The sequence below is a fragment of the Phocoena sinus genome, chromosome 19 (genome assembly GCF_008692025.1).
Source record: "Phocoena sinus isolate mPhoSin1 chromosome 19, mPhoSin1.pri, whole genome shotgun sequence".
NCBI lineage: Eukaryota > Metazoa > Chordata > Mammalia > Artiodactyla > Phocoenidae > Phocoena > Phocoena sinus.
In genome coordinates, this window is record NC_045781.1 from 57,598,198 (window position 1) to 57,625,037 (window position 26,840).

General features: G+C 61.5%; 2 protein-coding genes across 9 annotated transcripts in view; one reads left to right on the forward strand and one right to left on the reverse strand.

Moving 5' to 3' along the window:
* JPH3 (junctophilin 3) overlaps positions 1-15,983 on the forward strand; it is a 155,103-nt gene extending 139,120 nt beyond the window's left edge. For both annotated transcript variants that reach the window (XM_032612506.1, XM_032612505.1), the window contains exons 3-5: positions 12,182-12,306; positions 13,436-14,289; positions 15,883-15,983. In XM_032612506.1, the coding sequence (XP_032468397.1) occupies positions 12,182-12,306; positions 13,436-14,289; positions 15,883-15,963 (1,060 nt within the window). In that variant the 3' untranslated portion in view covers positions 15,964-15,983. The remainder of the gene's footprint in view (positions 1-12,181; positions 12,307-13,435; positions 14,290-15,882) is intronic.
* Positions 9,579-26,840, reverse strand: part of KLHDC4 (kelch domain containing 4) — a 71,002-nt gene continuing 53,740 nt past the window's right edge. For 5 of the 7 annotated variants that reach the window (XM_032612507.1, XM_032612513.1, XM_032612511.1 and 2 more), the window contains 3 exons: positions 26,001-26,406; positions 25,244-25,357; positions 24,335-24,908 (listed from right to left, as the gene is read on the reverse strand). In XM_032612507.1, the coding sequence (XP_032468398.1) occupies positions 24,526-24,908; positions 25,244-25,357; positions 26,001-26,406 (903 nt within the window). In that variant the 3' untranslated portion in view covers positions 24,335-24,525. Of the gene's footprint in view, positions 9,807-24,334; positions 24,909-25,237; positions 25,358-26,000; positions 26,407-26,840 lie in introns of those variants that run through there. The other 2 variants (XM_032612510.1, XM_032612509.1) reach the window with 2 other exon arrangements.

The following is a 26,840-nucleotide window of genomic DNA, read 5'->3' on the forward strand; positions in this document are numbered from 1 at the left end:
TGCTGTGCACAGGCTTTCTCTAGTTGCGGCAAGCGGGGGCGACTCTTCGTTGCGGTGCGTGGGCTTCTCATTGCGGTGACTTCTTGTCGCGGAGTATGGGCTCTAGGCACGCGGGCTCAGTAGTTGTGGCTCGTGGGCTCTAGAGCGCAGGCTCAGTAGTTGTGGCTCGCGGACCCTAGAGTGCAGGCTCAGTAGTTGTGGGGCACAGGTTTAGTTGCTCCACGGCATGTGGGATCTTCCCGGAACAGGGCTCAAACCCATGTCCTCTGCATTGGAAGGCAGATTCTGAACCACTGGACCACCGGGGAAGTCCCCATCATATCTATTTTTAATGGTCTGTTTAGCTGGGTAATATCTCTCTCTTTCCTTCCTCCCTTCCTCTCTCTTTCTTAATGGCTGTGTTGGGTCTTCGTTGCTGCACACGGGCTTTCTCTAGTTGCGGCAAGCTGGGGCTACTCTTCATTGCGGTGCGCGGGCTTCTCATTGCGGTGGCTTGTCTTGTTGGGAGTACAGGCTCTAGGCGCGTGGGCTTCGGTTGTTGTGGCACATGGGCTCAGTAGTTGTGGCTCGCGGGCTCTAGAGTGCAGGCTCAGTAGTTGTGGCGCACGGTCTTAGTTGCTCTGTGGCATGTGGGATCTTCCCGGAACAGGGCTCAAACCCTTGTCTCCTGCATTGGCAGGCAGATTCTCAACCACTGCGCCACTGGAGAAGCCCCTAAACCTTTTTAAATTTTTTAAAAATCTATTTATTTATTTTTTGAACCTTTTTTTAAAGAACACACGTGTACACACACACAACACTCATGTATGTGTATATATATATATATATATATATATATATATATATAATATATTTTTTAAAAGCCACACTAGCTGGAAAGTGGAAGATTTCAAGCCCCCCTCTTCAGGGTCGTCCCCACCACCGCCCCAGGGCCCCTGCACGCCGCTCCCCCCTGCCCTGGGCCTTGGCGCTCGCTGCCTCTTCACCCCAGGGCTCTTGGCGGGCCAGCCCTCTCCTCTCCTCGGGGAGGCCCGTGTCCCCTCCGGAGCGTGGCCAGTGCTCGCTGCTCCGTGGTCAGGTCCAGACCGGCCTCCTCATCAGGACTTCCGCCCGGTCGGGGCAGGACCTGCCCCTGTGCGCTGGGTCCGTGGTGTCCCCACACGTCCAGCACATGGTCACACCAGGTCAGGACACCAGGAGCAAGTGGACAGGTGAGCCCAACAGACCTGCTCTCCCAGTGGGTGTCGGTGGTGACTGAGCCCTGCTGTGGGAAGGCATTTCCGTGTCTGGGTTGAGTTTTCTACCCTCCTCTCTGTCGTTTTCTGTTTTTTTCCAGGAGGGTGGTTTTCTAGACTTTTATGTATTTTCATGGGAAAGGGTTTCTTTTAACTCGGAAAAGAACAGCACGACAGAGGAAGTTCAGAGATGGCCGGGGCAGCGCGGAGAGCAGGGAGGGGGCTGCGGTGCTGGCCTGCCCCCAGGTCACCTGTCCCACCTTTCCCAGCACCACCCCCGCTGCACCCGATTCAAATGCAGCTGCCTCTCCCCTGCCAGCCCTTGGCCCTTAATTCCTCCCTGAGAGAAGTACTTCCATCAGAACAGCAACGAAACAGAAAGCAGGCTGGCAGCGGGCTGCCGGGGAGCAGGGAGGGAGTGACGCTGATGGATGTGAGGTGTCTTAAAGGTGACGAGAACGTAAAACGAGAGTCATGCAGCCATCGCCATAACCTAAATATGCTAAATACCACTGCTCCCTTAAATAGGAGGACGTTCTGGTGTGTGGCTTACACCTCAGTAAAGCTGCTTTTTAAAAAGCCTCATCTACAGAGTATCCACTAATATGGAAAACTGGGCTGTGTGCTGTCTATGCCTTATCTCAGGAATCTTTACCAAGATCCCACGAGGATCCCTGTACTATAGCTTCTTCAGCTGAGGAGTCTAAGGCCCAAAGAGGCACGAGCTGCCCCAGACGAAGCAGCCAGTGATCAAGAGGCTGGATGTCAGCACTCACCCCTTCGCCCCCATCACACCTTCCTGGGCAGTGACACTGGTCCTGGGAAGCCCGGATGCTCCTGGGGGTGGGAGGGGCTCAGGACTGCTTCCTGAGGGTGATATTTGGCCTGGGATCAAAGGTCCCAAAGAAATGGAGCATTAATACCCCATAGTAGGTTAAATGGTGGACCCCAAAAGATCCGTCCAGCTGGAACCTCAGACTATGCCCTTATTTGGAGTAAGAGTCTTTGCAGATGTAATTAAAGCTCTTGACATGAGATCATCCTGGATCAGGGCGCCCTAAATGCAGTGACGAGTGTCCTTTTAAGAGACAGAAGAGGAAAGACGAAGAGACACAGGGAGAGGCCACAGGAAGACTGCGGCAGGGGCTGGCTGCAGCCCCACAAGGAACACCAAGGACTGCCAGCCCCACCGGAGCCGGGAGGCAGGCCCGGGACAGAGTCTCCCCTGGGCCTTCGGGGCGGGGGGAGGGTTGGACTTCCCACCTCCAGAGCTGGGAGCGAATAAGTTTCTCTTTCAAGCCCCCAGTTCGCGGTCGCTCGTTACGGCAGCCCCAGGACCCTTCTGCAGATCCCGAGGCTGCTCCCGGGCGGGGTCTCCGTGTCGGGCACAGGTGCCTCCTGGCCTCAGATCCTGCCCCACGCCCCTGGCAGCCGGGGCCTTGCTCATCTCCGGCTGGTGGGCGGAGCACTGGAGGCTGCGTGTCCCTCTGTGACAGCCTTTGACCCCCATCTGTTTCTGTGCTTGTGAGTCAGCCTCGCTGGACCCGCCGGTACACTGGACACCCTTTCCTTCTTTACTTTGAGTTTTTCTTCCTCTGTCTTTGAAGATGTTTTAGTAGGAAAAGAAAAGGGGGGAGGAGGTGGGGGAGACCTGGCAGGAGGCAGAGAGGCTGGCTGTCGTGGTTTGATCCAGAATGTTCTCCGGCTCTCTGGGCTGCTTCAGTCTTTGATGTTCAAACTGGGTCTGACCAGATGAAATACCCTTTTCAGGGACTCAGGTGGGGTTCAGGCACTACAGACCCCTTCCCCCCGACCCCGAGTTTCCTGGCTCCGGTAGAAAACCCCATTGAAATGGTTGCAACAAGCGACTTGTTTTGTATTCTACTGTTGTTTCTTGACTTTAATCATTTTGGAAGATATTGCCAGTCGCCTGCCTTACTTGTGTGGATCGGCTGAGGCAGTGGACGGGCGCGCGGACAACAGATGTATTTCCTCCCAGCCCTGGAGGCTGGATGGCTGACATCAAGGTGTCGCCAGGTTGGTTTCAGAGACTCTCTCACCGGCACGTAGACGGCTCTGTCCTCCCCGTGTCCTCATGTGGTCTCCCCCCTGTGTGTCTGTGTCCTGGTCTGTCTTCTTCCGAGGTCACTGGTCATAGTGGATCAGGGCCCACCCAAGTGACCTCATTTTAACTTGATTACCTCCATAAAGGGACTCTACTTCCAAATGAGGTCATGTTCGGGGGTGCCGGGGTTAGAACTCCAACGTGTGTATTTGGGGGAACCCAAATCAGCCTGTAACATACATGTATTTTCGGTAATGCTTAAAGATCTTCCCAGAATTGAGAAAGAAAAAAAACACACTTTTCAGGCAGGAGGAGAGTCCACCTGCCCTTGGGGGCCGAAAGCCCCGCATTCCCTGGGGCGATGCTGGATCTGTCCCTTCGTTTCCTTGGGCCTCGGTTCTCTCACCTGTGAATTGGATCATGTGGCGATTTGACACCCCCCGCCCCCGGCTCTGGTGCTCACAGCAGCCCCCTCCTGTCCTGCATCATCAACGTCCCCATCGGTCAGCGGGCTCCGGTCGGCGCCTCTCCTAATGAAAAAGCCTCGATTCCACAGCTGCCCGTTTCCTGCCCCATCTCTGCTCTCCTCCGCGGCCCGAAGGTGTGGACAGGGAGAGATGACATGGCCGTGGGGAGGGGGGTGGGGTGGGGACGACATGAGGTCCTGAATGGGGAACCCAGGGAGCAGCTGACAGGGCCACACGAGGCCCTGGGATGCAGCTCCTTGTTCGGTGGTGTCAGGAGGCTGTGTCCTCCCGCACCCCACCCCCCCCCCCCCCCGACCTGCCCCAAGAGCCCCGGGCTCTGCCACCACCTCCCAGGGCCCCGGGCAAGTCGCTCCACCCCTTTGGCCCCAAGTTGTCTTGTCTGCAAGATGGGGGCCTTGTCCACCTCGTGGGGCCCTGGGGCTGAAGGGAGGGGTGCACGTGAGGCCGATCTCCGGTGGCCACAGTGTGCGGTGGCTTGAAGTGGAGTCTTAGCTCCCTGACCGGGAACTGAACCCAGGCTACTGCGGTGAGAGCACCAAATCCTACTCTAAGTAGACAACCAGGGGCTAGGGGCTGCAAGTGGGACCCCGGTTCTTGTCTTCTTTGAAGAAAGAAGTCAGCACAGAGACAGAAAATTTGTGAAACAGAATGTTTATGAGAAGCAAAGTACACGCAGAAATACACAAGGGTGGGCTCGGAGAGAGCGCCGCGTGCTTTGGGGGCGGTGCACATTGCTCATGTGGGGGCAGCCTTCCGGGTTTTCTCTGGCCAATCATCTTGCTTTGTCTGGCTTTGTGTCCATATTTGGTCTGACCAAGGGCCCTGCCACGTGTGCACCCATGTTTTACCCACGACGGATTCCAGCGTGAGGGTTTCTGGGAGGGTGGCAGGACGTGTTATGGGCTGGCACCCCCTCCCTCCTCTGACCGCTGAGGAACGTCTCCGCGCATGTGTAGCGTGGGAGGTCTCCTTGACCCTAAGCATGAGCCCAGCTCCTCCCTCCTGCCTGCCTTGCCATTATCGTGCAGTGTCGACAGGAGACAGAGCCCAGCTGCTCACCTGGGGCCCAACTCTCTCCCGTCTCAAGGCGAGACAGCGCAGGGGTCCCACTCTGCCACTTCTGCCCATGTGAGGGGCTCGGGGCTGACCGGGTTGCCTATAGCCTTGTCATCTTGGGGGAGCCGCCGTGACCATGACCGTACTCTCACTCACTCACTCGGTGGTCTCGCGCATTTCCGTTTATGCACCGTTTATTGGGACGCACGGCTCCTCGGCTGGAAGGCAGCCCTTAGCGAGGATCTAACGATATGAAAGCAAAGGGCTAACGCATGAGCCCTGCCTGCGAAAGGAAGGCTTGTGTGCTATTCCCGCCTCTGTTTCCCCTCAGTTCTGGCTCCGGTCCCTCAGCTTCTCTTCAAGGGAAGTACAGCTCTCGAGTCTGCCCTAGAGACGCCTGCCCTTCACAAGCCCCGTGCGGGGTCCGGGACAGTAACAGGTCTGGCACTGCCTTCGAGGCAGCCTTGCAAACAACAGTTAGAATGAAAGGACCCTTCAGCAGGGGTGGGCGGGGCTGGGCTGCCCCTCAGCCCAAACAGTGCCAGCCTCCATCCCCCCTCAAGTGGGCTGAACGGTACCCCCTAGAAGACACGTCCACCCGGAAACTGCGAGCAGCCCTCCTGGGAAGACGGTCTTTGCAGATGGAAGTGAATGAAGGATCTGGAGATGCAGTCGTCCTGGATGAGGGTGGCCCTGAGTCCAACGACTGGTGCCCTTACAGAGGAAGGGGACCACTGTACCAGAGAAGATGGCCACGTGAAGATGGGGTCTTAGAACAGTGTGGATCAACCTCAATTAAGGTGTTGTAAAAACAGAGGAAACAGGCGGTGGTTACGAGGTCCAGACACCATGTCTCCAGCATGACCTGACAGGAAGACAGCATGAGCTCCGGAGGACAGGGGCCGGCGTCCCCTTTGTCCAGGCGCTGTGGGGACGAGAGATGGACGTGGAGCCGGGTCACGGCCTTGGGCAGCAGGGGCAGGGCTGCGGGCTGTCGGGCAGACTGGGCCTCGTCCCTCCTTCCTTGGGGCCCCAAGAACCTCTGGGCCTGTCGAGGAGACCTTGGCATCGAGGGCTTCACGCCCAGCCCGACGGCCCCAGCTGGAACCACACGTGGGGTTCTTGAGGCTGCTGCGGGACCCTGCAGGGCCGTCGGGAGGCGGAACAGGGCAGCTGGGGCCCCACAACACCTGACTTCCGTTTGGAGCCTTTCCCCCTAAATGTGCCCAAGGCACATCTGCACCTCCGAAAGACGGTCGATCACGTGGCCAGAGAAATGTGTGTACCTGTCCCACCCTCAGCCCCAGGCCTGGCCCTAAAGCGCCACCCAGGCAGGTGTGCAAAACCGCTGCTTCCCGAGCAGAGGAAACCTCCCCAGCTGTGCCTGTACCTCCCGCTCCCTGGGAGCCCCGTCCCTGTCCCCGCAGCGCAAGCACTACCCCTTGCTGCCTGCGGTAGTGACCTGGGGCTGCTGTAACTAGCAGCCACAAGCCCGGGGCCCGCAGTCTGGAGGTTAGGAGTCTGAGGCCCGCGTGTGGGCGGGGCCGTGCTCCCTGCAGAGGCCCCGGGGGAGGGTCCCTCCTGCCTCTTCCAGCTCCTGGGCGCCCCGGCGTATCCCCCCCCAGTCTCTGCCTCTGCCTTCATGTGGCCTCTTCCCCATGGAAGGACGTGTGTCATTGGATTCAGGGCCACTCTTGTCCAGCGTGACCCCATCTTAACTAATTGCATCTGCACAGACCCTATTTCCAGATAAGGCCACGTTCGCAGGCTCTGGGTGGACGTGAATTTGCTGGGGATGCTATTCACCCCAGTACAGGCCCTTCCCAGGCAGATGCTCACGACAGCCTGTGTCACTCACCCTCTGGATCGAACACTTGTTGTGGACTCGGGGCACCTTTTCGAGCTAGAAGAGAACTTGGATCCTCGATTGGGCCGAACCAGCGAAGGGACGTGGATGCCCAGACCCTGTGCCTCGGTTTCCTCGCTTGTCAGTGAGAAGCGATCCCCACACCGACCTCAGGGTCGTCACAGACGTGGAAATGAGCCGGACTGCTGGCCGCCAACAGGTGTCATGACGCAGCATGTGACAGCTCCTAACCCCGGGCGTCCCAGCATGCACACAGTAGGCGCTCAGCAAGTGCTGAATTGAATCTGGACGTGAATGGGCGGAAAGGGGGCCTCTCCTCGGAGATCCCAGGGACTGTTTTAGCCCCTTGGTGACCAGCACTGGTGACAGCTGCCTGGAGGCTGCGTCCCCTGAAAACCAGGATGGGGTATCACAGACCCGGCTGGAGGAGTGGGCTCAGGTTGGAGGAGAAACAAGGAACGGGGCAAGTAGAGAAGGTCACGTGTGGATTGGGTCAGGGAAGGTGGCGGCCACAAGTGGGACGGCACGCCCCGACTGGGGCAGAGGAGAGCTGGAGGGCCCGGGGCGGCACTGGGGGCGGGCACACCTCGATCCGGGTGCAGGAGCGCGTTGAGTGGGTTCACCGCGTGTCGGCAGAGTGCAGAGGACTGGCTGCAGGAGCGGTCAGGAAAGACCTAGGCTCCCACTTTCCTGCAGTGGTTCTCCGAGTGGGGCCCCCAGACCACCAGCAGCTTCACCCAGGGGTGCTAGGAATGCAGGTTCCCGGGCTCCGCCCCAGACCTGCCGGGTCAGACGATTGGAGGGCCCAGGCCATCTAGGGTTTTATCACACCCGTTGCCAAATAAGGTCACACTCCCCGGTTCCCAGATGGACAAACAAAGTTTGGGAGGGACACAGGCAGGTCACCGCACAGCCCACCCGTCCACCCATCTGACACGCCTGTGGCTTTGTCTCGTGCAGCCCTGTGGTTGGCTATCCGTCCCCTGCGCCGTCTGTGGGAGATGGTGTCCCACGTCGGAGGGGGGCCCTGCCCGCCTTGCCCCCTGGTCGGCAGGAACGCAGGGCCCTCCTCTCGGGGAGCCGGGGGTGCAGGCACTGCCGGGCACGCGGGTGGAGCTGCCGTCAGGAGGGGGGGCCGGGGGCTCGCAGGCCGGCTCACAACGCTGGCCCGACCCTCCTCGGTGTCCCCGGAGGGACCGGTGCCCAGGGGAGCCGTGACCTGGCTGCCGGCCGAGTCCTGCAAGTCTCACTTCAGGGGAGCGTTCGCGATGCCTTGGGAGGGTTCTCCTCTATTAAATGCAGTCGCTTTGATTTAATTTTATTTCAGGGTTGCTGCAGTATGTTCTTTTTATATACGTGTGAACGTATATGTGTAAATATACGTATGATGTTGGGGAATTAACGGCCGTGTGTTTTTACTAAGCAAAGCTGCGGGAACCAGATCGTGGCCCCTTCGATCCCTCGGGCTGTGTGAGTGTGTGCGCGTGTGTGTATGAGGGGGCGTCCCGAGCAGGCGGGCGCAGCGGGCCCTCCTCTCTGGGAGCCGACGGTCGACCAAATGGGGACCAGATCTGGGGGTTGGGGCTCGGCCACACCCACCACGCTGGCTTTGAGGACCGGGCCCAAGTCAGGCGTCCACGCAGCCATCTGAGGGCGGCGACCCGGCTCTCACTGTCCAGCAGGGCCTCCCGAGGAGCAGACCAGCCCCGTCCAGGGCAGTCAGCTGGGCAGGAGGCGCCTTTGTTTTTATTTCCGAGGGTTCGGGACAAACAGGGAAGCACGTGCTGTGAAAGCTGGGCCTCTGTCGGCCTTTTGGATGAACCCCTCCCTGGAGAGACTGCTGTGTCTGAGCCACGTGTCCATCAGGGACAGAGGGGACGGCACACGTGTTTACATGCGTGCCATTGGGAAGTGTGTGCAGAAATGCGCTGGAACGATGCCTGTTAGCCTGACCTTTGAAGGGATTTAAGCTGGGTTCTTCGAGATGGGCGCTTATTTAGGGAATGTTCATGTCATTCCTCTGAGCGAGGAGCCATCACACCCACTACTTCAAAACACACAGACCCTCGCTCACGTCCCCGTCCCCGTCACTCCGTCCGGCGCGCTGCACTTGGCCGTCGCTCTGAAGGCTCTGACTACCCGCCGGCCCCCCAGCGTCCCTGCAGTCCGGCCCCGCCTCTGCCGGTCGCGTTCCTGCCACCCCATCCCTCTGCGGGGGTCGGTCCTTCCTACCTCTTGGTCCAGAGCCCCATCTGGGCTCCACAACCATCAGCACTTGCGCTTTCGGAACAGTAACTGTCAGGTGTAGGGACCTGCTGTTAGCAGGCGCCAGGGAACGCTCCCGGGGGTGTAGGGGGGTGGGAAGGGGTGTCGGCCCCAAGCCACCCAACCTACATGGAGCCGCGCTGGCCCCTCCCAGGCCCACAGTGCCGGTCTCTGGGTCGTTCCAGCCTTTTGCATTTGGCACTGAACTCACCCTGCAGGGCCCCACGTCCTGCACTGGGGGTCTTTACGGGAAGCCCCCCCACCCCGCCCCTGAAACCTTGAGGCCCAGAGCCCGGCCCGGCCACCTCTCTCTTGAGCCAGGGGTTTGATTTTGTCTGGCAAGTGCCCTGAATGGCATCAACGCCGGTCCGTGCTTGCCTTGGCCCCTGGGGAGCTCAGAGCCCTCCTGGTGCCCTGGGCCCTCCAGCACCCACTCTGTACTCACCCCTGGCTTCCATCCTCCCGCCTGACCTTAAGATACTCCACTGTCAGTGCACGCGTCGGCCTGCTCTTGAGACCGCGAGGCGGCGTTTCGGAGGGGGCTCTGAGCAGCTCGTTTTTTATGCCTCAGGGCAGAAAGAATTCAGCGAGAGGCGAAGCGATAGATAGGAAGTGATTTATTAGAATAAGACACTTGTGAGGCTTACAGGTGGGCGGGCAAGAGGGTGCTGTACCCAGAACTCAGTGGGCTAGTTTTATAATCAAAGGAAAAGTGAGGGAGGCGGCAGGGAGGGCGAAGACCACCTTCTTCCTCATTCTTGATGTCACAGTCCCATCCTCTCCCACGTCCGGCAGGGGAGTTTCCTCATCTCTACACGGTCAAGTCGGGACTGTCACGGCACAATGAAAATGAGCGAAAAGGTGGTAACGTATACGCTAAAAATGGTAAATCATCTCAGGTTTTAGCATAACGTCGCCTTCTCCTTCCATTTTCGTTTTTGGTGCACACAGAGCAGCGTGTCCTAGGAATCATTAACTTACTGGGGCTCACTGGGCAGGAAGTGGGTCTCGTGGCGCCACTGTGTTACTGTTTGGGGCGTGTCTCACGCTCCCGTTGCATGGTTTTGTTGCTGAGCAAACCTGCTTTCTTGAGTGATCATTAACTCACAGGGTCTCCCCTGCTTTTCTCTTTACTTATAATCCCCTGTGGGATTAACTATTGAACCACCTACTTCGTCCCTTTCCTCTGTTCCGTGCCACTCTTAGGGCTACGAGACAACTGCTCTGATGACGGGTGTGCTGGGGACGCGACAGCCCTGTCCCCCTCAGCCTCCCCGGACCTCCCGTCCTCACAGCCTCCTCACTCGGGGTGCCTCCACCGCTAGGTGCACGGCCCCGACACGTTTACTTCTCGGGGTTCCGTTGTCTGTGACGGAAGCACACTGCATCCCGAGGGCTGGGCCCGTCCCAGACACGGTCTCCGAGGGCCTGCTGGAGGCTCAGGGTGGATGTCACCAGCTTTGGGGACGCCCCGTCTGGTCAGCCGTGATGCTCATCTGCCAGCCGACGACCCCGGGTCCCCGGGATCAGACAGCACAGCGTGGCGGGGCGCTCGGCTCAGACCCCAGGAGCAGCCCCAGGACTGGCCCCGCCGCGTGGCTGGGAAGCGGGGTGGGCGCCATCTCCGTGCAGCAATGGGAGGGGCTTTGTCAGCGCTGAATGGCTCAGACCCCTGGTGCTGGGGGTGCAGGCGGGAGTGACTGCCCTGGGGATGGGGCTCTTTCTGGGGTGGTGGGAAGTGTGAGAACTAGACAGAGGTGGCTGCATGGCCTGTGGACGTGCTGGATGCCTCTGACCGGGGACCTCCCAGGTGGTGCACCTTGTGATGTGCATTTCACCCCAGTCAACTCGGTTGTGCATGAAATGTCCACACCAGGCAGCTCTACTGATTGCCTAGGGCTGGTGGGGAGGCTTTGGGGGAAATGGGGGTGATTATTAAAAGTAATGGGGTCCTTTGGGGGTGATGGAAAGTTCTAAAATCGGCTAGGGTGATGGCTGTACAGCTCCGCGAACAGACTAAAACCCCCTGAATTGTATGCTAGAGAGGGGTGAGCTGTATGCTCTGTGAGTTATATCTCAATAAACCGTTACTACCAAAGCCAACCCCCTGGCACGTTCTGGAGAAGTCACATCATCCAGCAGAGGCGAGCTCGGGCCCACGAGCTGGTTCTGGGCCGAGCTGGGGCCGTGCCATGACAGAGCGCCTCTTGGCTGCGGAAGCCGCCCTGCGGGAAGGGAACCAGGTCGACCCGTCCGGGTGCTTCGGGCACCCAGTCCTGCCCCCTGAAGGGCCTCACACGGACTCAGCTGGGGAGGGGCAGCTGAGCGCCCGGCGGGAGGTTGTGCTGCTGGAAGCGTCAGGGCGGTGTCATCGGCTCATTTGGATTCGCGGCCCCGTGTCCACCCGGGGGTGTGCCCCACCCGAGGGCAGTGCCACCACTGGCTCTGTCCATCGCCCCCACAGCTGCTAAGCGGCGTCGGGCCTCAGCCCGGACCACAGACTTGCCTTCTCTCGGCACCTGCAGACCAGGGCTCAGACTTCACTGCGCACACCGGACTGGTGACACCAGCTTCCAGGGGACAGCGTTTGGGCTGAAGAACTGCTTGGCCGGGGGCCCAGGTGCAGGGCGCTGGGACGAGCGAGGCCCCTTCACACAGGATGGGGGGAGGCTGGGCAGGCCAGGGCGGGCCGTGCACGCCGTACTCCTCGTGCCCTGCGCCCTCTTCTGAGGACGGGCTGGTCCTGCCGTCGAGCCCTCCCCTTCCTGCCCGAGGCTGGCCAGTTGCTCACCCTGGAGGGTGGCCCGCTCTGCCCACAGTGGGGGGGGGGGGGGGGGCACAGCCGCCCCCAGATGGTCATCTCTGGTCGGGTCCACACGGAGCACCTGCCCGCCCCCGGAGGTTCAGAGATGAGTCAGTCACGGGTTGCGGTCTCTAGCCTGTAGCCAGGCCAGGGGACGGAGGGAGCCTCCTGGCGGCAGGACCTGGGCTCACCCCAGATGAAGACAGCCCAGGCTAGGCAGGTCCTGCTCTCGCTCGGGTGCGGTCTGCTCCATGCTCAGAACAGCTGGCGGGCACCCCGGCCTGGGCGGTGCCCGGGGACGTTTGCCGAGTGAGTGAGGTCTCGGGCATCCTGTCCCGGCCCCTCTGCTGCAGCCACCCCCAACCCCGAGCCTTCACCGCCCTCCGTGTCTCTCCTGCCCAGGACCTCCCACTCCCGGGCCAAGGCCGAGGCGGCCCTCACCGCGGCTCAGAAGGCCCAGGAGGAAGCACGCATCGCCAGGATCACTGCCAAAGAGTTCTCCCCTTCCTTCCAGCACAGGGAAAACGGTGAGTCCCGGTGCCGCTGGGGGCAGGGCAGCCGGGGGGGGGGGGGGGGGTGTCCCAAGGCACATCCGACGGTTCTGCCCCGCGGCCACCATCAGCCCACTGCCTCCCTCCGTCTGCTTCTCCCCCGGGACTGTGGGTGCACTCCTCCCCCTAGGGTTATGCTAGAACCTGTGTGACTGCTCTGTCTGACGAGGCTGCTGCCCGCCAGGCCGGGACTGCGGCCACGGGTCTGCATCCATCCTTAGCTTCACCTCGTCTCACCTGATCCATCAGCAGCCACGCGTGACCGGCAGTGGCCAAGTTGGTCAGCACAGCTCTGGGACGCTGGGGGGCGGGCCTCCCGCCTGTCCAAGGGGTGGGGCTGGAAGGAGCTAGAAGCCACTGAGAGTCAGCTAGACCCGAGGCCCTCATCCCCCCTTGGGGGACGGGCCTGAGGGTGGCAGGGAGGCTGGAGCAGGGACATCGTTGATCGGAGAGGCCCGCTAAGGCCGCGATCCTCCCAGCCCGACGCGCCGCCCCACCTGGGTCAGGCTTCCCAGAGTCAGTGGAAGCCTCGCGAGGTTGGGGGTGGAGTGTGTCCCGGGACCACGCCCTGAGCTCTCCTCCCAGAGCCTGCAGTTCTTGGCCCCGCTGGTAGGATCCCTGGGCTTTGGCGCAGCCTCGAGAACCACAGGACCCAAGATAGATAGGGAACAGAAGCATTGGAATTCAGCCGCAAACACGCCACGTCCTGCCTTGTAGAAGGTCACCGAGCACGAGATGTTTTATCGTCAGGAGGGGGCCACGGGCGTGGGACCTCAGAATCCCCGAGCAGGCCAGGCCAGCACGTTCTCGGGCCTTGGGTCACCCCTGCAGCCGGGGGCATGGACCAGAACTGTCCACTCTGCCCGTCCCAATCTGGTCATCCTTGAAGTGCCCACAGAGGGAAATTGGAGGGTCTATTAGGGGCTGTGGGAACACTGCCCTCCCACTTCCTTCGCCCCATAGCCCACTGGTGGGCAGCGAGGGCCCTGGCTACCTGCCACCATAACCCGGTCCTGGTCCCCTGCCATCCTCAGGTGAGACTGGGCCTCCACACAGAACACCCAAGTAACCCGCCTCTGTGCTCCCCATCTCGTCCCTGATCCAGGGCTCGAGTACCAGCGGCCGAAGCGGCAGCGTTCCAGTGACGACATCGAGGTCATCTCCGCCGGGACACCCTTACAGCAGGAGAGCCCAGAGCTGTACCGCAAGGGCACCACCCCCGACGACAGCCCCCTGCAGAGCTTCCCCGCCAGCCCCACGGCCACCCCTCCACCGGCCCCCGCCTCGAGGAACAAGGTGGCCCACTTCTCCCGGCAGGTCTCGGTGGACGAGGAGCGGGGTGGGGACATCCAGATGCTCCTGGAGGGCCGGGGAGGGGACTGCGCCCGGAACAGCTGGGGAGAGGAGAAGGCCGGGGGCTCCAGGGGCGTCCGCAGCGGCGCCCTCCGCAGTGGCCAGCCCGCGGAAGCCTTCCGGGCCCGGGGCCCAGGCCACAGGCAGCCCAGCAACCCCAAGCCCCGGGAGCGGCGGACGGGGTCCCCCACCACATTCTCCTGGACTTCCCACCACCGGGCCGGCAACCCCGGCCCGGGGAGCACCAAGCTGCTGGAGCTGGACGAGGAGAAGCTGAGCAACTACGAGATGGAGATGAAGCCCCTGCTGAGGATTGACTCGTACACGCAGGAGGTGCACCCCCCGAAAAGACGCTACAACAAGGGGGGCACCGACGACCGGGGCTTCGGGGCCCAGAGACCGCGGTCCAAGTCCCAGAACAAGGAGCATGCCAGGCCGGCCTTGTGCGCGGAGCCCGCGGTTCAGAGGCTGGAGAGCCTGCGGCTGGGGGACCGGGCGGAGCCCCGGCTGCTGCGCTGGGACTTGACCTTCTCTCCGCCCCAGAGGTCCTCACCGGTGGCGCTGGAATCGGACGAGGAGAACGGGGATGAGCTCAAGGCCAGCACGGTGAGTGGACGCTAGCGGTCCGGGGCCCGAGAGCCTGCCCCCTGGGTCTTCCCCGACCCTCCAGCTCTCAGGACCCTCCTCTGTAGGAAGCCCACACGGGTGCGGGCTGTACTGCCTTGGACGGGTCCCTGTGAGGGCTACTCCCAGGCGCCATCCTTTCAGCAAGGGCACCTGGGTGGTTTTGGAAGCTCCCCAAAAGAAACGGGGCGGCATGGGACCCCACCCTTGCCCCCAGCCCTCCTCCTGCTGATCAGGACGGTCCTCACCTTGGAGGAACGTACCGCGTCCCGGAGGGAAACACAGAGGCCAGAGCAGGCAGGACACACACGGGTCTGGCTCCCGTGTGGGTGAGAGGGACAGAGTCCCCCCAGGCCTGTGGGATCAGACGCGCGGGGTGGGGCCGTGACTCGCCTCGTGGGTGAGACCCGCCCTTGACGCACTCCTCCCATGGAGGGCGGGTGGCGTTGAAGAAAGAACAGAGATCCTGGGCCAGGCGGAGGGCTGGGGCTCTCGCACCCACGGGACACCTCCTGACCCCTGGCCTACCGGCTCCCACCCATAAGCACTCCCCACTCCCTGGACCAAAGGCAGCGGGAATGGCCCGTGAAATGCCCTCTCGGCCCACGGCCCAGCGCTGACGCCCTGTGCTAACGGCCATCAGGCCCCCACCCGCTGGCGGGGCACAGCGTGCTCGGCCCCACTTGAACGCGAGGAAACCAGAGGGCCTCCCTCGCGGGGCATCCCCACGGGGCCCTCTGGGACTCAGCACCTGCCAGGCGGACCCCGGGGCCGAGCAGCTTTCTGTTGGAAGGTGGCCCTCGAGGCCACCGTGAGCATCCGTCTGGGAGGCGGGCTAGCTCCTGTGACGCGCCTGCCCTCTCTGAACCCGGGTGCTCCCGCTGGGACCTAGATACCAGCTCTATTCCAGAAACGCGTGTGGTGTGTGTGCGCGCGTGTGGGTATTTCAGGAAGCCGAGTGACGGGCAGGGTGGGAGATGCAGGAGGGGTTCTGTATTAGCACACTGAACCGTGTTGTGGCTTTAGGACCTCTTCAGGCGCGTCCTGGGTGCTTTAAAACAACGCTGCTGCGGGCATGTACTCACCGCTGAGTGGTTCCACGGGAGGGGGCTTCCAGCAGAGGCCCAGGGTGGTCGGGGCAGCTGGTGCCCCTCATCCTTGTCCAGCACCGTGGCCTCGGCACCGTCACCGCAGAGGCTCAAGGACGGCGGGTTCGGGGTGGGGGAGAGGCTGTGGTCCAAGGGCCAGGTGGGCTCGTGCCCCAGGAGAGCGAGGGGCTCCCGGCGGCTGCGCAGCTCCCGGGCAGTTGTTCACTGAACCGAGAGGGCTCTCCCGTCGCCACGCTGGGTGGGCTGCACCTGGCGTCCCAGGTGTGCAGAGCTCGGGTGGCTATGCTGGGACCCAGGCGTGCAGGTCTGAAGGGGTCAAAGCCTCAAGGACTGCACACAGAAGCTCATGGGAGCCTCTGACCACTGCCTGAGCCTTGCGTTCCCCCGACCCTCTGGGAAGCCCTAGTTTCGCTCAGGAGGAGGGGGTGTGGCCTGGGGCTCACCTCCTCTTCTGCTTCTGTTCCAGGGCTCGGCGCCTATCCTGGTGGCCATGGTGATCTTGCTAAACATCGGAGTCGCCATTTTGTTTATTAACTTTTTCATCTGAGGAGATTGTCGCATTAGCAAAAGCAGCTGGTGTACAAACGGGGGACATTATAAAGCAGAACGACAGAAGGGAAGGCTCGTAGCTCAGACACCCAACGACAACTTCCTGGTCTTCTCACAGAACCACGTGATTGGGTATTACTCACAGTTTGCCTTTTTTTCTGGGTCATGTTTTTTGGATTTTAGCCAAAATTCTTTGCTTGTATAACACTCTGCTGTGTGGCATGGCAGAAGGAGGCCAGCACGCCGACCCTCCAGCTTGACGTGGAAAGAGAAGGGATCCCGGCAAATCAATGGCAAAAAATACAGTCACCACCATCATCACACCCCCGTCTGGGACGCGGAAAAGGAGGCAACCAGAGGCAGAGCCCCTGGAGCGTCCGGCGGCTAGTGGGTGGCAAGCCCTGGCGTGAGGCACGGGAGAGGGCGCCCGCTCCAGCTGGTAGTGGCCTGGGCCTTTTTCTGTTTTAAATCTGTGCTGCACACTTACTTACTTAGGGAAGCAGAGACCTGCTTTCTCTTCTGCCCATGAAACGACCACAACCCGGCCCTCCTGCAGCCCCGACACTGAGTCTTACGGCAAAGTCCTTCTTTTCCCCACTGTCTCCCCCACCCCAACCCCAGAGCCCAGGGCTGCTGTGCTGTGGGCATCCCGGGGGCTGGCACCAGGGCCAGGGAGCACTGCGGGTGTGGGGAGGGCCGCACGGGACAGCCTGCCGTCGGGCCTGGGCTCAGAACACGCGGCGTTTCCGCACCGCGGATGCAGGCCGTGCGTCCAGGCTGTCAGATGTCCGCGGCCCCGAGGGCCCTCACACGATGTCGTCCTCTCAGTGTGTCACTGAGCCCACGGGTTTTCACATTCTTGTCCTGTGCCTGCCTCGACTTCCCTCACAGATATGCATATTTCTTCCAGATGCCTCACCCATACTCGGGAGCTGGTCGGGTGCCAGGACAGGAATGTGTTTGAAACCCGGTGGCTTGACAATTCCCGAGAAACCATGACATATCCATCTCCAAAATATGCAACATACCTTGTTTCAATCCAACAAAACCAGGTTCCTGGTGTGTCTGCCCTTCCTGCCAGCATTGTCCCACCGTCCAAACAAACAAGAATAAGGTCCCGGACTGTCTGGATGCCCCGTGGTCCCAGCCATGGAGCAGCCCCGGCCACGTGCATGGATGTGTCTGTGGGGCCCGGGCACGTCCAGACGGGGCCCCTGCACCCACGCCTGGGAAGGTCCTGGGCACGGCCATCCGTGGACCCTGCCTTGCTTTGCTTATGTTCAGCTGTTTCTCTCTCTGCTACCTTTCGAGCAGATTTCTTTACTACACTGCACTGGATTGCTATATTTTTAACCAGAAATAAACTAAAGATTAGAGCATGTTCCCGTTAAATTCAGTTTTTTTTTCTGTTACATACTCACCCCCCGTCCCTTCTCACAGTTTGGTTGCGTTTGGGGGTCTCCTTTCAGGGAGTGGGGGCACAGGAGAGGGAGGGAGGATCCACAGGAAATACGTTTCTCATGGTGATACTTTCTAAAGGGGTATTTCATGTTTTTGTACATCTTACTTCCCGTTCCTTTTTTACAACTGCGTGGTTGCCGCAGCCCTGGAGTGAACCAAATAAACATGCCTGCTCCTCGCAGCTCTCTGCGTCGTCCGTGCTGAGTGTGTGACTTGTGATTCTGTCTGCAACGCGCTGTGAAGATTAGAAAGACTTCTGTGCATTCCAGTAACTGCAACACGAAATGGTACCTACACAGGCAGGTTGCCTCCTCACACGTGAGCACACACCGTGAGGTAACGCAGCTACGCAGAAAAGCAACAGCACAAATGCCCATCATTCGAGGCAAGCAGTGCTTTCAGGGCTGGGGGCTCACAGGGCTGGCCAGCGTCCCACCATTTGTCTGGCTGCCAGTAACACAACTGAAAACCAGAGCAGCACCCACGTTACCGCCACTTGCCTACACCCGGGTGAATTCCGAGTGGATTCCACCGAGACCACGATGTACTGGGTCTGAGAGACCCTAAAAGCTAGTTTTTACCTGGTTTCCAGAGCAGGCTGCCCTGCACACAGGCCTAAAGCTTTCGCTCAGCCTGGCCAGTCTTTCCTACCTGCCGGAGGCCAGGGTTACCGGCAGGCGTGCCCGTGAACCCCTCTGGGCTAGGCTGGCTGACCCCGCTTCTGCCGGGCGCCTTCCTGGTGGACACGCGGGACAGGGCAAGAACAGATGCTGTCGCGAGGCCCTAGTGGCGCGGAGCGCTGACAGGTTTTAATTAATCCCAGAGCAACCCCGTGAGAGTCATCTTCTCTCCTAACAGCTGCTTCCGTGCTCGAGATGTGAAAACCAGAGGCAGAGAAACTGAGTTACCTGAGCTGAGCCGGGGAGCGGGGGGACAGGCCACCCCCCGCCGCCCAGCCATCCCCCACCCCCAGGCTGGGAAGCTGCACCCGCACCTCACCTGCGAGAGCGGGAGAGGACGCTGCACAGGGTATGCGACACCTGCACCCAAACGACTGGCGAGGAAGACGGTGCCCATGCAGAAAAGGTCAGCATGGCCACGAGAACACAATGCCCGCGGCTGAAGCCACTCCAGGGGAGGGCGGAGAGGGCTCCAAACACAAGGAGTTCCCACACCCCGTCTAACAGCCATAAGCCCATTTCTCTGTTAGACACCCTCTGGGTGGGGCGTGGGAGGATGACAGGCGCTCTCCTACACGCACAAACGAAGACCACGCCTCCCCCGGGCTGCACGGAGAACGCGGTGCGGGTCCCACAGACTCCCGCCGGGCCCGGCAAACGTCCAACGCCCAGCCTGGCCATCAGAGTGCTCCCTTTCATCTCAAGAGCCCCACTTTGGACAGGAAGTTATACAGCCGCCCCATTTAAAAACCAAAGGGCGTTCCCGAGCCCAGGGGAGAGACCCAGGCAACAAGCCCAAGACGCTCTGGACCGCTGGAGCAGACGAACATTCAGGAAAGTGAACGAAATGAACTGTGTCTGGTTTTCACCCTTTCCTTAGCTTGGGTACCACCCCCCGGGTCCTCCAGGTGTCCTGGGTGGAGGCCCACCCACTCTGGACCGAGCTCAGCGCAGCCTTACAGGTCTCGTCTCCAACGCACCACACCTTTCGTCTCAGAAACTTACCGTGAAGGTGCCTCCCAGACGTCACGACCTCTCTTCTCACTGCCACGTGGGCTGCCCACCCACCGACGGCATCCAGCTTGTCCCATCGTGACGTCGAGTCAGCACCACGACAGAGTCACTGTGCGTCTTTCCAGGGACAAGGAATTGCTGCTGGTCAGCGAAGGAGGAGGATCAAGAGTCCAGATGAGGGAGCAGGAGCGAGGGGGGTGCCGGGCTCGGGGCCCGGTCAGTCTCGCTCTCCTGCCCAGGGCTGTCCAGGTGTCAGGAAACGGGCAGGAAGCAAACACTGGAAAACCACCGGCCCCAAGTGCCGACTAGTGTCACTAACGCAGCCTTAGAAGAAGAAAAAGTGCAGCTGCCTGCGTGTAAGACCACAGAACGAAGGCGCTCCAGTACAGCACGCCCGCGAGCCCGGACAACGTGACCTCAAGGACGTGGACCACCCTCCAGGGTGGGTACGAGGCGCCGGGCACCGAGATGCTGGGGCCCGTCCTCCAGCAGGGGCTGCCAGGCGCCCAGGGGACCAGCAGGAAGGAGGCGGCCGCACGGAGGGGCCCAAAGCAGGCGGACACCCGAGGGCGACGGAAGCAATGCCTAACGCTCCCCAGACACGGCGCGTGCGTTAGCACAGACGGAGCTTCTGGAGTCCGCTTCCACCCCAACGTGGACGAGCCTGGGATGCAAACGGGCAACACATTTTGTTCCAGATCGTCCCGCACCTCAGGGAAGCAGGCACCCCCGGGGGTGGATCACAGTGTGGACGCGGCCAGCCCCGGGCGAGCCTGGGTGAGCAGGCCCGGGCCTGGATCTGGGGCAGCACCCCTCTCGCGCCCACCTCGCTGCCCCCAACACACACCTCTCACGGTACGCTGGGGCTCACACGGCTATCACGTGTGCACACCCTTCCCGTCCTGTCACAGGTGGGTGCAGGTCTCCAGCTGTGCAGCCACTGCCTGGAGGCCCCAAGGAGTGGCCGAGACGGGCCTCGGCTGGACCCTGCCCTCCACCGCCTGGCGGTTCCTCGTTCAGCCCATTTCAGTAACTCACTCCACGCCTGCCAGGACGCTCAGACACCAGGCTCCTCCTGAGAGGTCAGCGTTGACACACCCAAGGCAGGCGAGAGAATTCCTGGTCCCTTCAGAGCAGAGCACACTGGTATCCCAGGGCCTCCTGCGTGCGGACCACAGAACAGACCGAGGGTTTTCCGGCAGGTATTGTGTTCAGCCGTGACCAAGACACGGGCCTGGCCCGAGGGTGCCCCCCTCTGAGCGCCATCAACAGGACCATCAGGCAGCCAACTGCCGCTCAGTGGGTGACTCCCACCCCACAACAAGCCCGCAGAGGGCAGGGACGGGGCAGGAGGGGCCGCGCTCCACTGCCCCAGCAAGGGCTTCCCAACACTGGGAGCTGGTACGGCGAGGAGACGGACATGAATGCAGGGGGGCAGGGTACGGCCTCCCCCCGTGCTGCTCCTGCACCCCTGGGACCCCCAGCTCTTCCCACTGGGCCTCTCGGGGAACCCAGCTCCAGTGACCAATGTGGCCCGCGCTCACCGCCGGGCCTGCCGCGTGGCGGCCCACCCCGCGCTGCAGAGCCGTGGCTCACGTGTGGGCAGATGAGCCCCTGATGCTGACCTGGTGCTTCCCTGACAATGTCCTCCAGCGGGACCCTGCTTATGGGGACCACCCACCATCTCCAAAGAAATGCCACCCGACGCAGCCTGACTGACGTAAACCCACACGGTCCGTTGCGTGCGGGTGAGCCCTCACTCCAGAGGTGAAGCCACTAACCTGACACAGATGCCCTCCTGTGGATTCTCTCACACATCAGTCTCAACCTGCACTTTCTTTTCTCCCTCCTTATGTCCTGGTGCGTATAAAATGTTAATACAGGCAATCCTTTTGCACACTGACAAAAAGGCAATGTCGACTGTGTTCTGATTTTTCTCACTGATGAAGCGGTTAAAACGTTACCCTTTGCCTTTCTTCTCTTTTAGCTGGAAAATTGGCTTAGTTACTTACCAAATGAAAATAGCTTTCCTTAACGAATGTAACTGTTTAAATCGTACTGCTACTTCGTTCTTCACTACCTGCGAGTGAGGGACGCTGTCGAGATTACAGAAAACTTTCCCTCCTTTTGGTAATAAACGTCCCCGTCTGGAAGCTTGGTAACTGCATCATCTCGGTGTAAGTCAGCGTGTTCACTGCAGATTCCTTCTATTGCCCACGTTTTGAGATGCACACACACAAACTCCTTCTCACGGAACCAGGTTTATGTTACCTGACGGCGTCCGTCTATCGTGTGTGGAGGGTCTCAGGACCTGAGCAGCACAGCTCCGAGAGCAGGGATCTGAAATGCGCCCCTTCCCTCGCCAGCGCTGCCCCACTGGGCGCCAGCCCCTCACCGACCCGGAAGCCCACCTCACGCCGGCTCCCCTCCGCCAGCCAACGGAGGACACAGAGGCGACTCGCAGAGGCACGCTCTGCCGAGGGACCGCCCAGCAGCGTTGTTCCAAACCTATCTTAACTTTCTGAAACTTCGACAGCCTTGTGTCTCTTGGGGCGGTTACTCTTTCCTTCCGACTGGAGTCTCTCTGACCTCCACACCCTTCCCGCACCCCCATCCCTGCCCCAAGGCCGGGAGGAAACCGCCTCTCCTGCGTTCTCGGCTCAGGGCCCTGCGCTCCACGAGCTGCCCTGGTCCCGGTCCTGACCCAGGTCCAGGATCAGAGAGAGCCCCCGCTCTGCCCCCGCACAGCCTGCCGACCAGGCCTGGCCCTGGCTGCACCACGCGGTTCCTCGGCCCCAGACGGCACACATCCAGGGGGGCTCCGAGGTGAATGGCTGGGCTGGCCAGAGCCTAGATCACCTCGGCCCTGGCCCCGTGGCCACCAGCTGCGCCAGTCAGTGCCTCAGCTTCCACTGGAGGCTGTGTTCACAGCCCTGATGACCAGGCCTGGCCTCGGACGGATCTTCCACAGAAGTGCAGGTGACCATGGTCTAAGCTCTGGACCAACCGCTTCCACACGGCTTTGCTTTCTGACCTAAGACACCTGGGAAGACAGCAGCGAGCAGAGGCATCGCACGCCCACCCGAGCTGCAGCCACCGCGCTCCTCCAGGCAGGACCTACTGCCCCTCCCTGGCCACACTCCTCCAGTGGAAGCTCCAGGCACACTGTCACATTCTCATCCCCACACATGGGGTGGGGGGGCCCTAAGCACAAGTCTCTCTCCTGTCACCTGGCCAGTGCCTGAGCGAGGCCTCAGGAGGGCCTCCTCTACCCAGCGTGGACAGCAAAGCAGCCGTTTCCCCGGCAGCCCCGCCCAGTGTGTGGTCCCCCAGCACGTTTCTACTGTCACGGAGCACTGACTTCCCGCCTGCACCGACTTGGTACAAAAACCGGATGCCACGCGGCAATAAGCACCACTGTCACACGCTGACAAACACGCCACGGACGACTCTGTGAACAAGGGTCTCCGAGCTCGCTGTGTGTTTCCCTTGATTTCTGCTCAATTCAGTCCAACCCCAAGGAATCCACCGCCTTAGACCAACCCTCCCCAATTACCTAAGCCCGACGCCGTCAGCCAGCTAAGCTGCTCCTGGGAAGCAGGGAGAAAGCAGCACAGCTATTCACACTCAAACCCCACAAAGCCCTCTAGGGGCTCTGGTGTGGTGTCTGCAGGAGTGACGGGGCCAGCTGGTGGGCACCAGCGACAGACAGAGGCAGAACCCGTCCAAAGGGGGGCAGTGAGGGGGTCTTACCAACAGGTCAGCAAACCCAGGAGCAGGCAAGACAGACGTCCACTCAGGGCCCTCGCTGACCCTGAATACAGCTGTCACCCTGCCGCTTTGGCTCCAGCAATGCAGGGAACAGAGGCCTAGGGCTCTGTGCTGGCCGTCCAGGTGCCAGGAGCATTTGGTTTAGCAAACCAGCTGCCGGCAGGCAGCGGGGGAACGGTGCGCTGGCCGCTGCCCTCCCTGGGGACCCGCAGTCCTGCACCGTACACCCACCTCTCCCTGCAACTGCCCCACCCAAGGGACGCTCTGATCACGGGGGTGACACAGCAGAGGCAGCTCCCCGTGTGGAGCTTGTGCTTGTCTTCCTGTCACTCAAACGGCGTCCTCAGCAATAACCCCGTGGATAGGACAGCAGAGCAAAGAGCAAAAGAGAAGTTTCTTCCGGGGGTTGTCATCTTTTTCTACTTCTTTGATTCCAAACTACCTTCCTTGGAGTCTCACCTGCTTGCAGGCTCCTTCCTCTGTACTAACAACGGCCCCGGGAACAGAAGCCTGCGTTGGGGCCGTCGCTCTCCCAGCCACCTCCTCCCAAGGCAGCAGCCCAGAGAGCCGGAGCTGTACGCCTGGGCCTCGCACCGCGAGCACACAAGGCAGGTACCGGGAGGGCCTCTGTGGCCCCCGCGGGCCTGCCGTGGCATCCAGCCTGGCTTTGAGCCCTGCCCGCCTGCCCCAGCACCCACGGGGAGCCGCAAGCAAGATGCTGAAGCCGGAGCGCCTGCCCAAGCCCTGTGACCGGGACCCCCATGGGCTTTGCCAGGCCCCGTACCAGAGGGAAGTTCTGGTGGGCAGAGGCGAGGAGAGAGCTTCCTACTTCTGACCCGCGTGCAGTCAGGCGGCAGAAGTCTGACGAGTGAGGTCACACGGCCAGAGGTGCGGGGGCCGAGCACGGCGAGAAGGTAAGTGCTGCTTGGGGTGAGGGGCTGCTTCTGGGCAAGCTGGCCTCAACCCTCCACGGAAGCCGGCCCGGGCCCGCTCTGCCGGGTGGGTGCGCCCACTCTCCACTTTTAACTTCCATGTCATGAGCAGGACGGCCCGTTCAAGGCAACGATGGGCTGTTCGGCCTGTCACTGACAACTAAGAACCCTGCTTTCTCGTTACTGATGATCCTTTAGATGAAGATGAGTTCACCTGGTGTGAATTCAAAGCCCAAGCTCTGCCCCAATTACATAAATGAAGAGCAGCCTCCGGCCATTAACCCTGCAGCAGGCACCGGTGAGCCTGCCCGGCAGGGGACAGCGAGGCCGTGTGGGGACAGCGGGGCCCGCCCTCCGGCTTCCTGCCCTCTTCTGCTGCCGTGCGCATGACGGCCTTGAGCCCGACGGGGAGAGGGCAGAGCACAGCTCCACCACCTCCTCCCCAAAGGTGGGGAGCGGCCCGAGGAGCTGGGCACACGGCCCTCCAAGAGACCCCAGGCAAAGCCACGTGGCAGAGCGAGCAGAGCAGCCCACAACAGGCTTTATTCTCCAGAGAAGCGAGAAAACGCGTACAGGAGGCGCTGGGCGGCTGCCGGTAATTCTTAAAGAGGAAGGAGTCGGCTGAACGTGCAGGCGGGCGGAACCCGTCTCCTAGTTTTGCAGAGGGCAGCCCCGCAAAGCCCGCAGCGTTCCACTTCACGATCAAGGTGCCGCCTGCCATGTAGGCGGCTCCCCCTCACCATCAGCTCGGCCCCGACCCAGCCAGAGGCCCCGCCAGAACCACCGGGGCCCGGAGGCTGCACAAAAGACCACCTTCGCGGCAGCAGCCCCCTGCCAAGTCCCGTTTATTTTAAACCGCACGCAGCGCGCTGAGGGCAGGGAACCCCACCCCCTCAGTCTAAGCTCTGGCTGCTGTGCGGCTGAGGCTGAGCCATCAGAGAAAGCCACGGCCACGGCCCGGGCGGCTCTCAGCACTCTCCTCTCTGGGGCCCGGCGTCGTCCGCGCCAGCTTCGCCCACTACTGCTCGGTCCTGGGCAGGGAGTCTGCGAATGGCTCACCGGGCGCCGCCGAGGGGCGCGCTGCTCTTTTGTGGGGAAAGGGGAATAAGAAAGAAACGGGTTCAGTCGGGGAAGGAGCGAACGTGCTGTGAGCACCCGGATTTACACGGAGGCCGTCACGACCCTGCTTAAACAGCGAATGCTCAAACGTACTCCAGACACAATTAGAAAAAACACTTCAGCTGGCCTCAGGAGCACACCTACATAGCAAAGTCAAATTTTAACAGAAACTTGGTAAAATTTTACGTACCCTCGTCACCGACAAAAATGAGGGCTCCGGCAGAGAAGTGACCTGAGCGGTGAGCCCTGGGGCCCCACCTCAGCACCGGCTGTGGCCGCGCGGCCCCCGTGGCACACTCACCCCTGGCCTCCTCGCCGCTGTCCTCGTCCTCTTCACTCTCCCCGCCGCCCTCGGCGCCCTTGACCTCGTCGCTGTCCTCCTCCGAGTCCGTCTCCTCCAGCCACTCCTGAGATTCTTTAAGCAAAAGCAAAAACCAGTGTCAACACGACCAGGGCACCGGGTAAACTGCAGGCGAGCCGCGGCCGCCCCCAGGAGCCCACCTTCTGCCTGGACACGCGGATGTGCGTGCGGGGGCTCCGACCCCAGCACGTCTGGAGCTCACGGCAAACATCACATCCCCACGTGTCGAGGCAGAGACAGGCAGAGTGAGAATCTGCGCTCCAAGACAGCAGTCGTCTCGCACAGCCGCTCAGGGCCTCTGCCCAGACGTGTGGATTGTAAGGGATTTCAGCCTCAGACCCAAGGACTGCGCAGTGACCGAGTCCAGCGCAGCCTGTGGTGCAACACGGCAGCGGAGACGGGTGGGCCGCTAGTCTGCTCCCGGGCACACACGCGCACCGCGGGGAAAACACGCGTCCAGTCCGCTTTGCCGGGGCAGGTCCGAGGCTGACGAGTGGTGTCGGGGTGAGCCCGCTCCCTCCCCCAGGCCCCCTGCAGGGATGGCCGTGCACAGACGTGCCCCTGGGCAACAGGGCCCTCCCCCCGGGACTGAGGGCACGGGGGCGCGAGGGGGCAGAGGCGTGCAGCACCCTCTGTGGGCGCAGGGCAGACAAGCTGGGGGGCTCCCGAGGCAACTCCAGAGGTGCTACCCCCTCACCTGGATCCATCTCCACCAAGACGGTCCACTCCTCCATCTTGTGAAGGTCGAGGCAGTACAAGTCGCTGAGGGTGACCTGGCGGTCGCCAGCCTCAAACATGCCCCCGTAGAGGTAGAGGCGCCCATGCTTCACGGCCAGCATGGCGCTGGAGCGGGGGCTAGGCTCCACCGCAGGGACCCCCGCCTCGTTGGTGCCATCGTCGCTGTCGTGGGACTCGGGCTGTCCCGCCGGACCCAGGGCAGCGAGCCCCTGCTGGATGGTGACCACGGTCCCGTCCTCTGCCACCAGCTCTCTGACCACCTGCAGGGGCTCCTGGGCCCCGGTCCCCTTCAGTTCCTGCTTGCTGGCACCCCCGGGCTCCCCTTTTTTGCCCCGCCTGCGCCTCCTCTTCTCCACCTTGGGCCCCTGTTGATAAAGAGCAAAGGCACCGCGACTCAGGACGGGGGTCAGCGAGCATCCGACAGCCAGAGGACCCCCGTCCACTTGCTGCCCCTCCCCAGGGAGCACACCACCCCTGCCTGGTGTGACCTCTGAGGGGAAGGGGCGGCAGATACCAGCCCTTACACGCTGCCTGACTCCCCTCAGAGGCGCCGAGGCACCTCAACCGGAGCCAGCCTTTGCCACACAGTGGACCATCCGCCCTCCTTTGGCCACAGGGCCCTGCTTCTGAGGCCCCTGACCTGATGAAGCCCCCAGGGATGTCATTCCCGGGAGAGCAGCCACTATGCCGCGTCTCTCAGGCTGGTGCCGGCAGGAGGGGCAGAGGCGACCCGGTCCCTGCTTACGGTGACAGTAAAGATGGTGGCAGCTCCACAGAGCCTCACAGACAGAGGGACCAG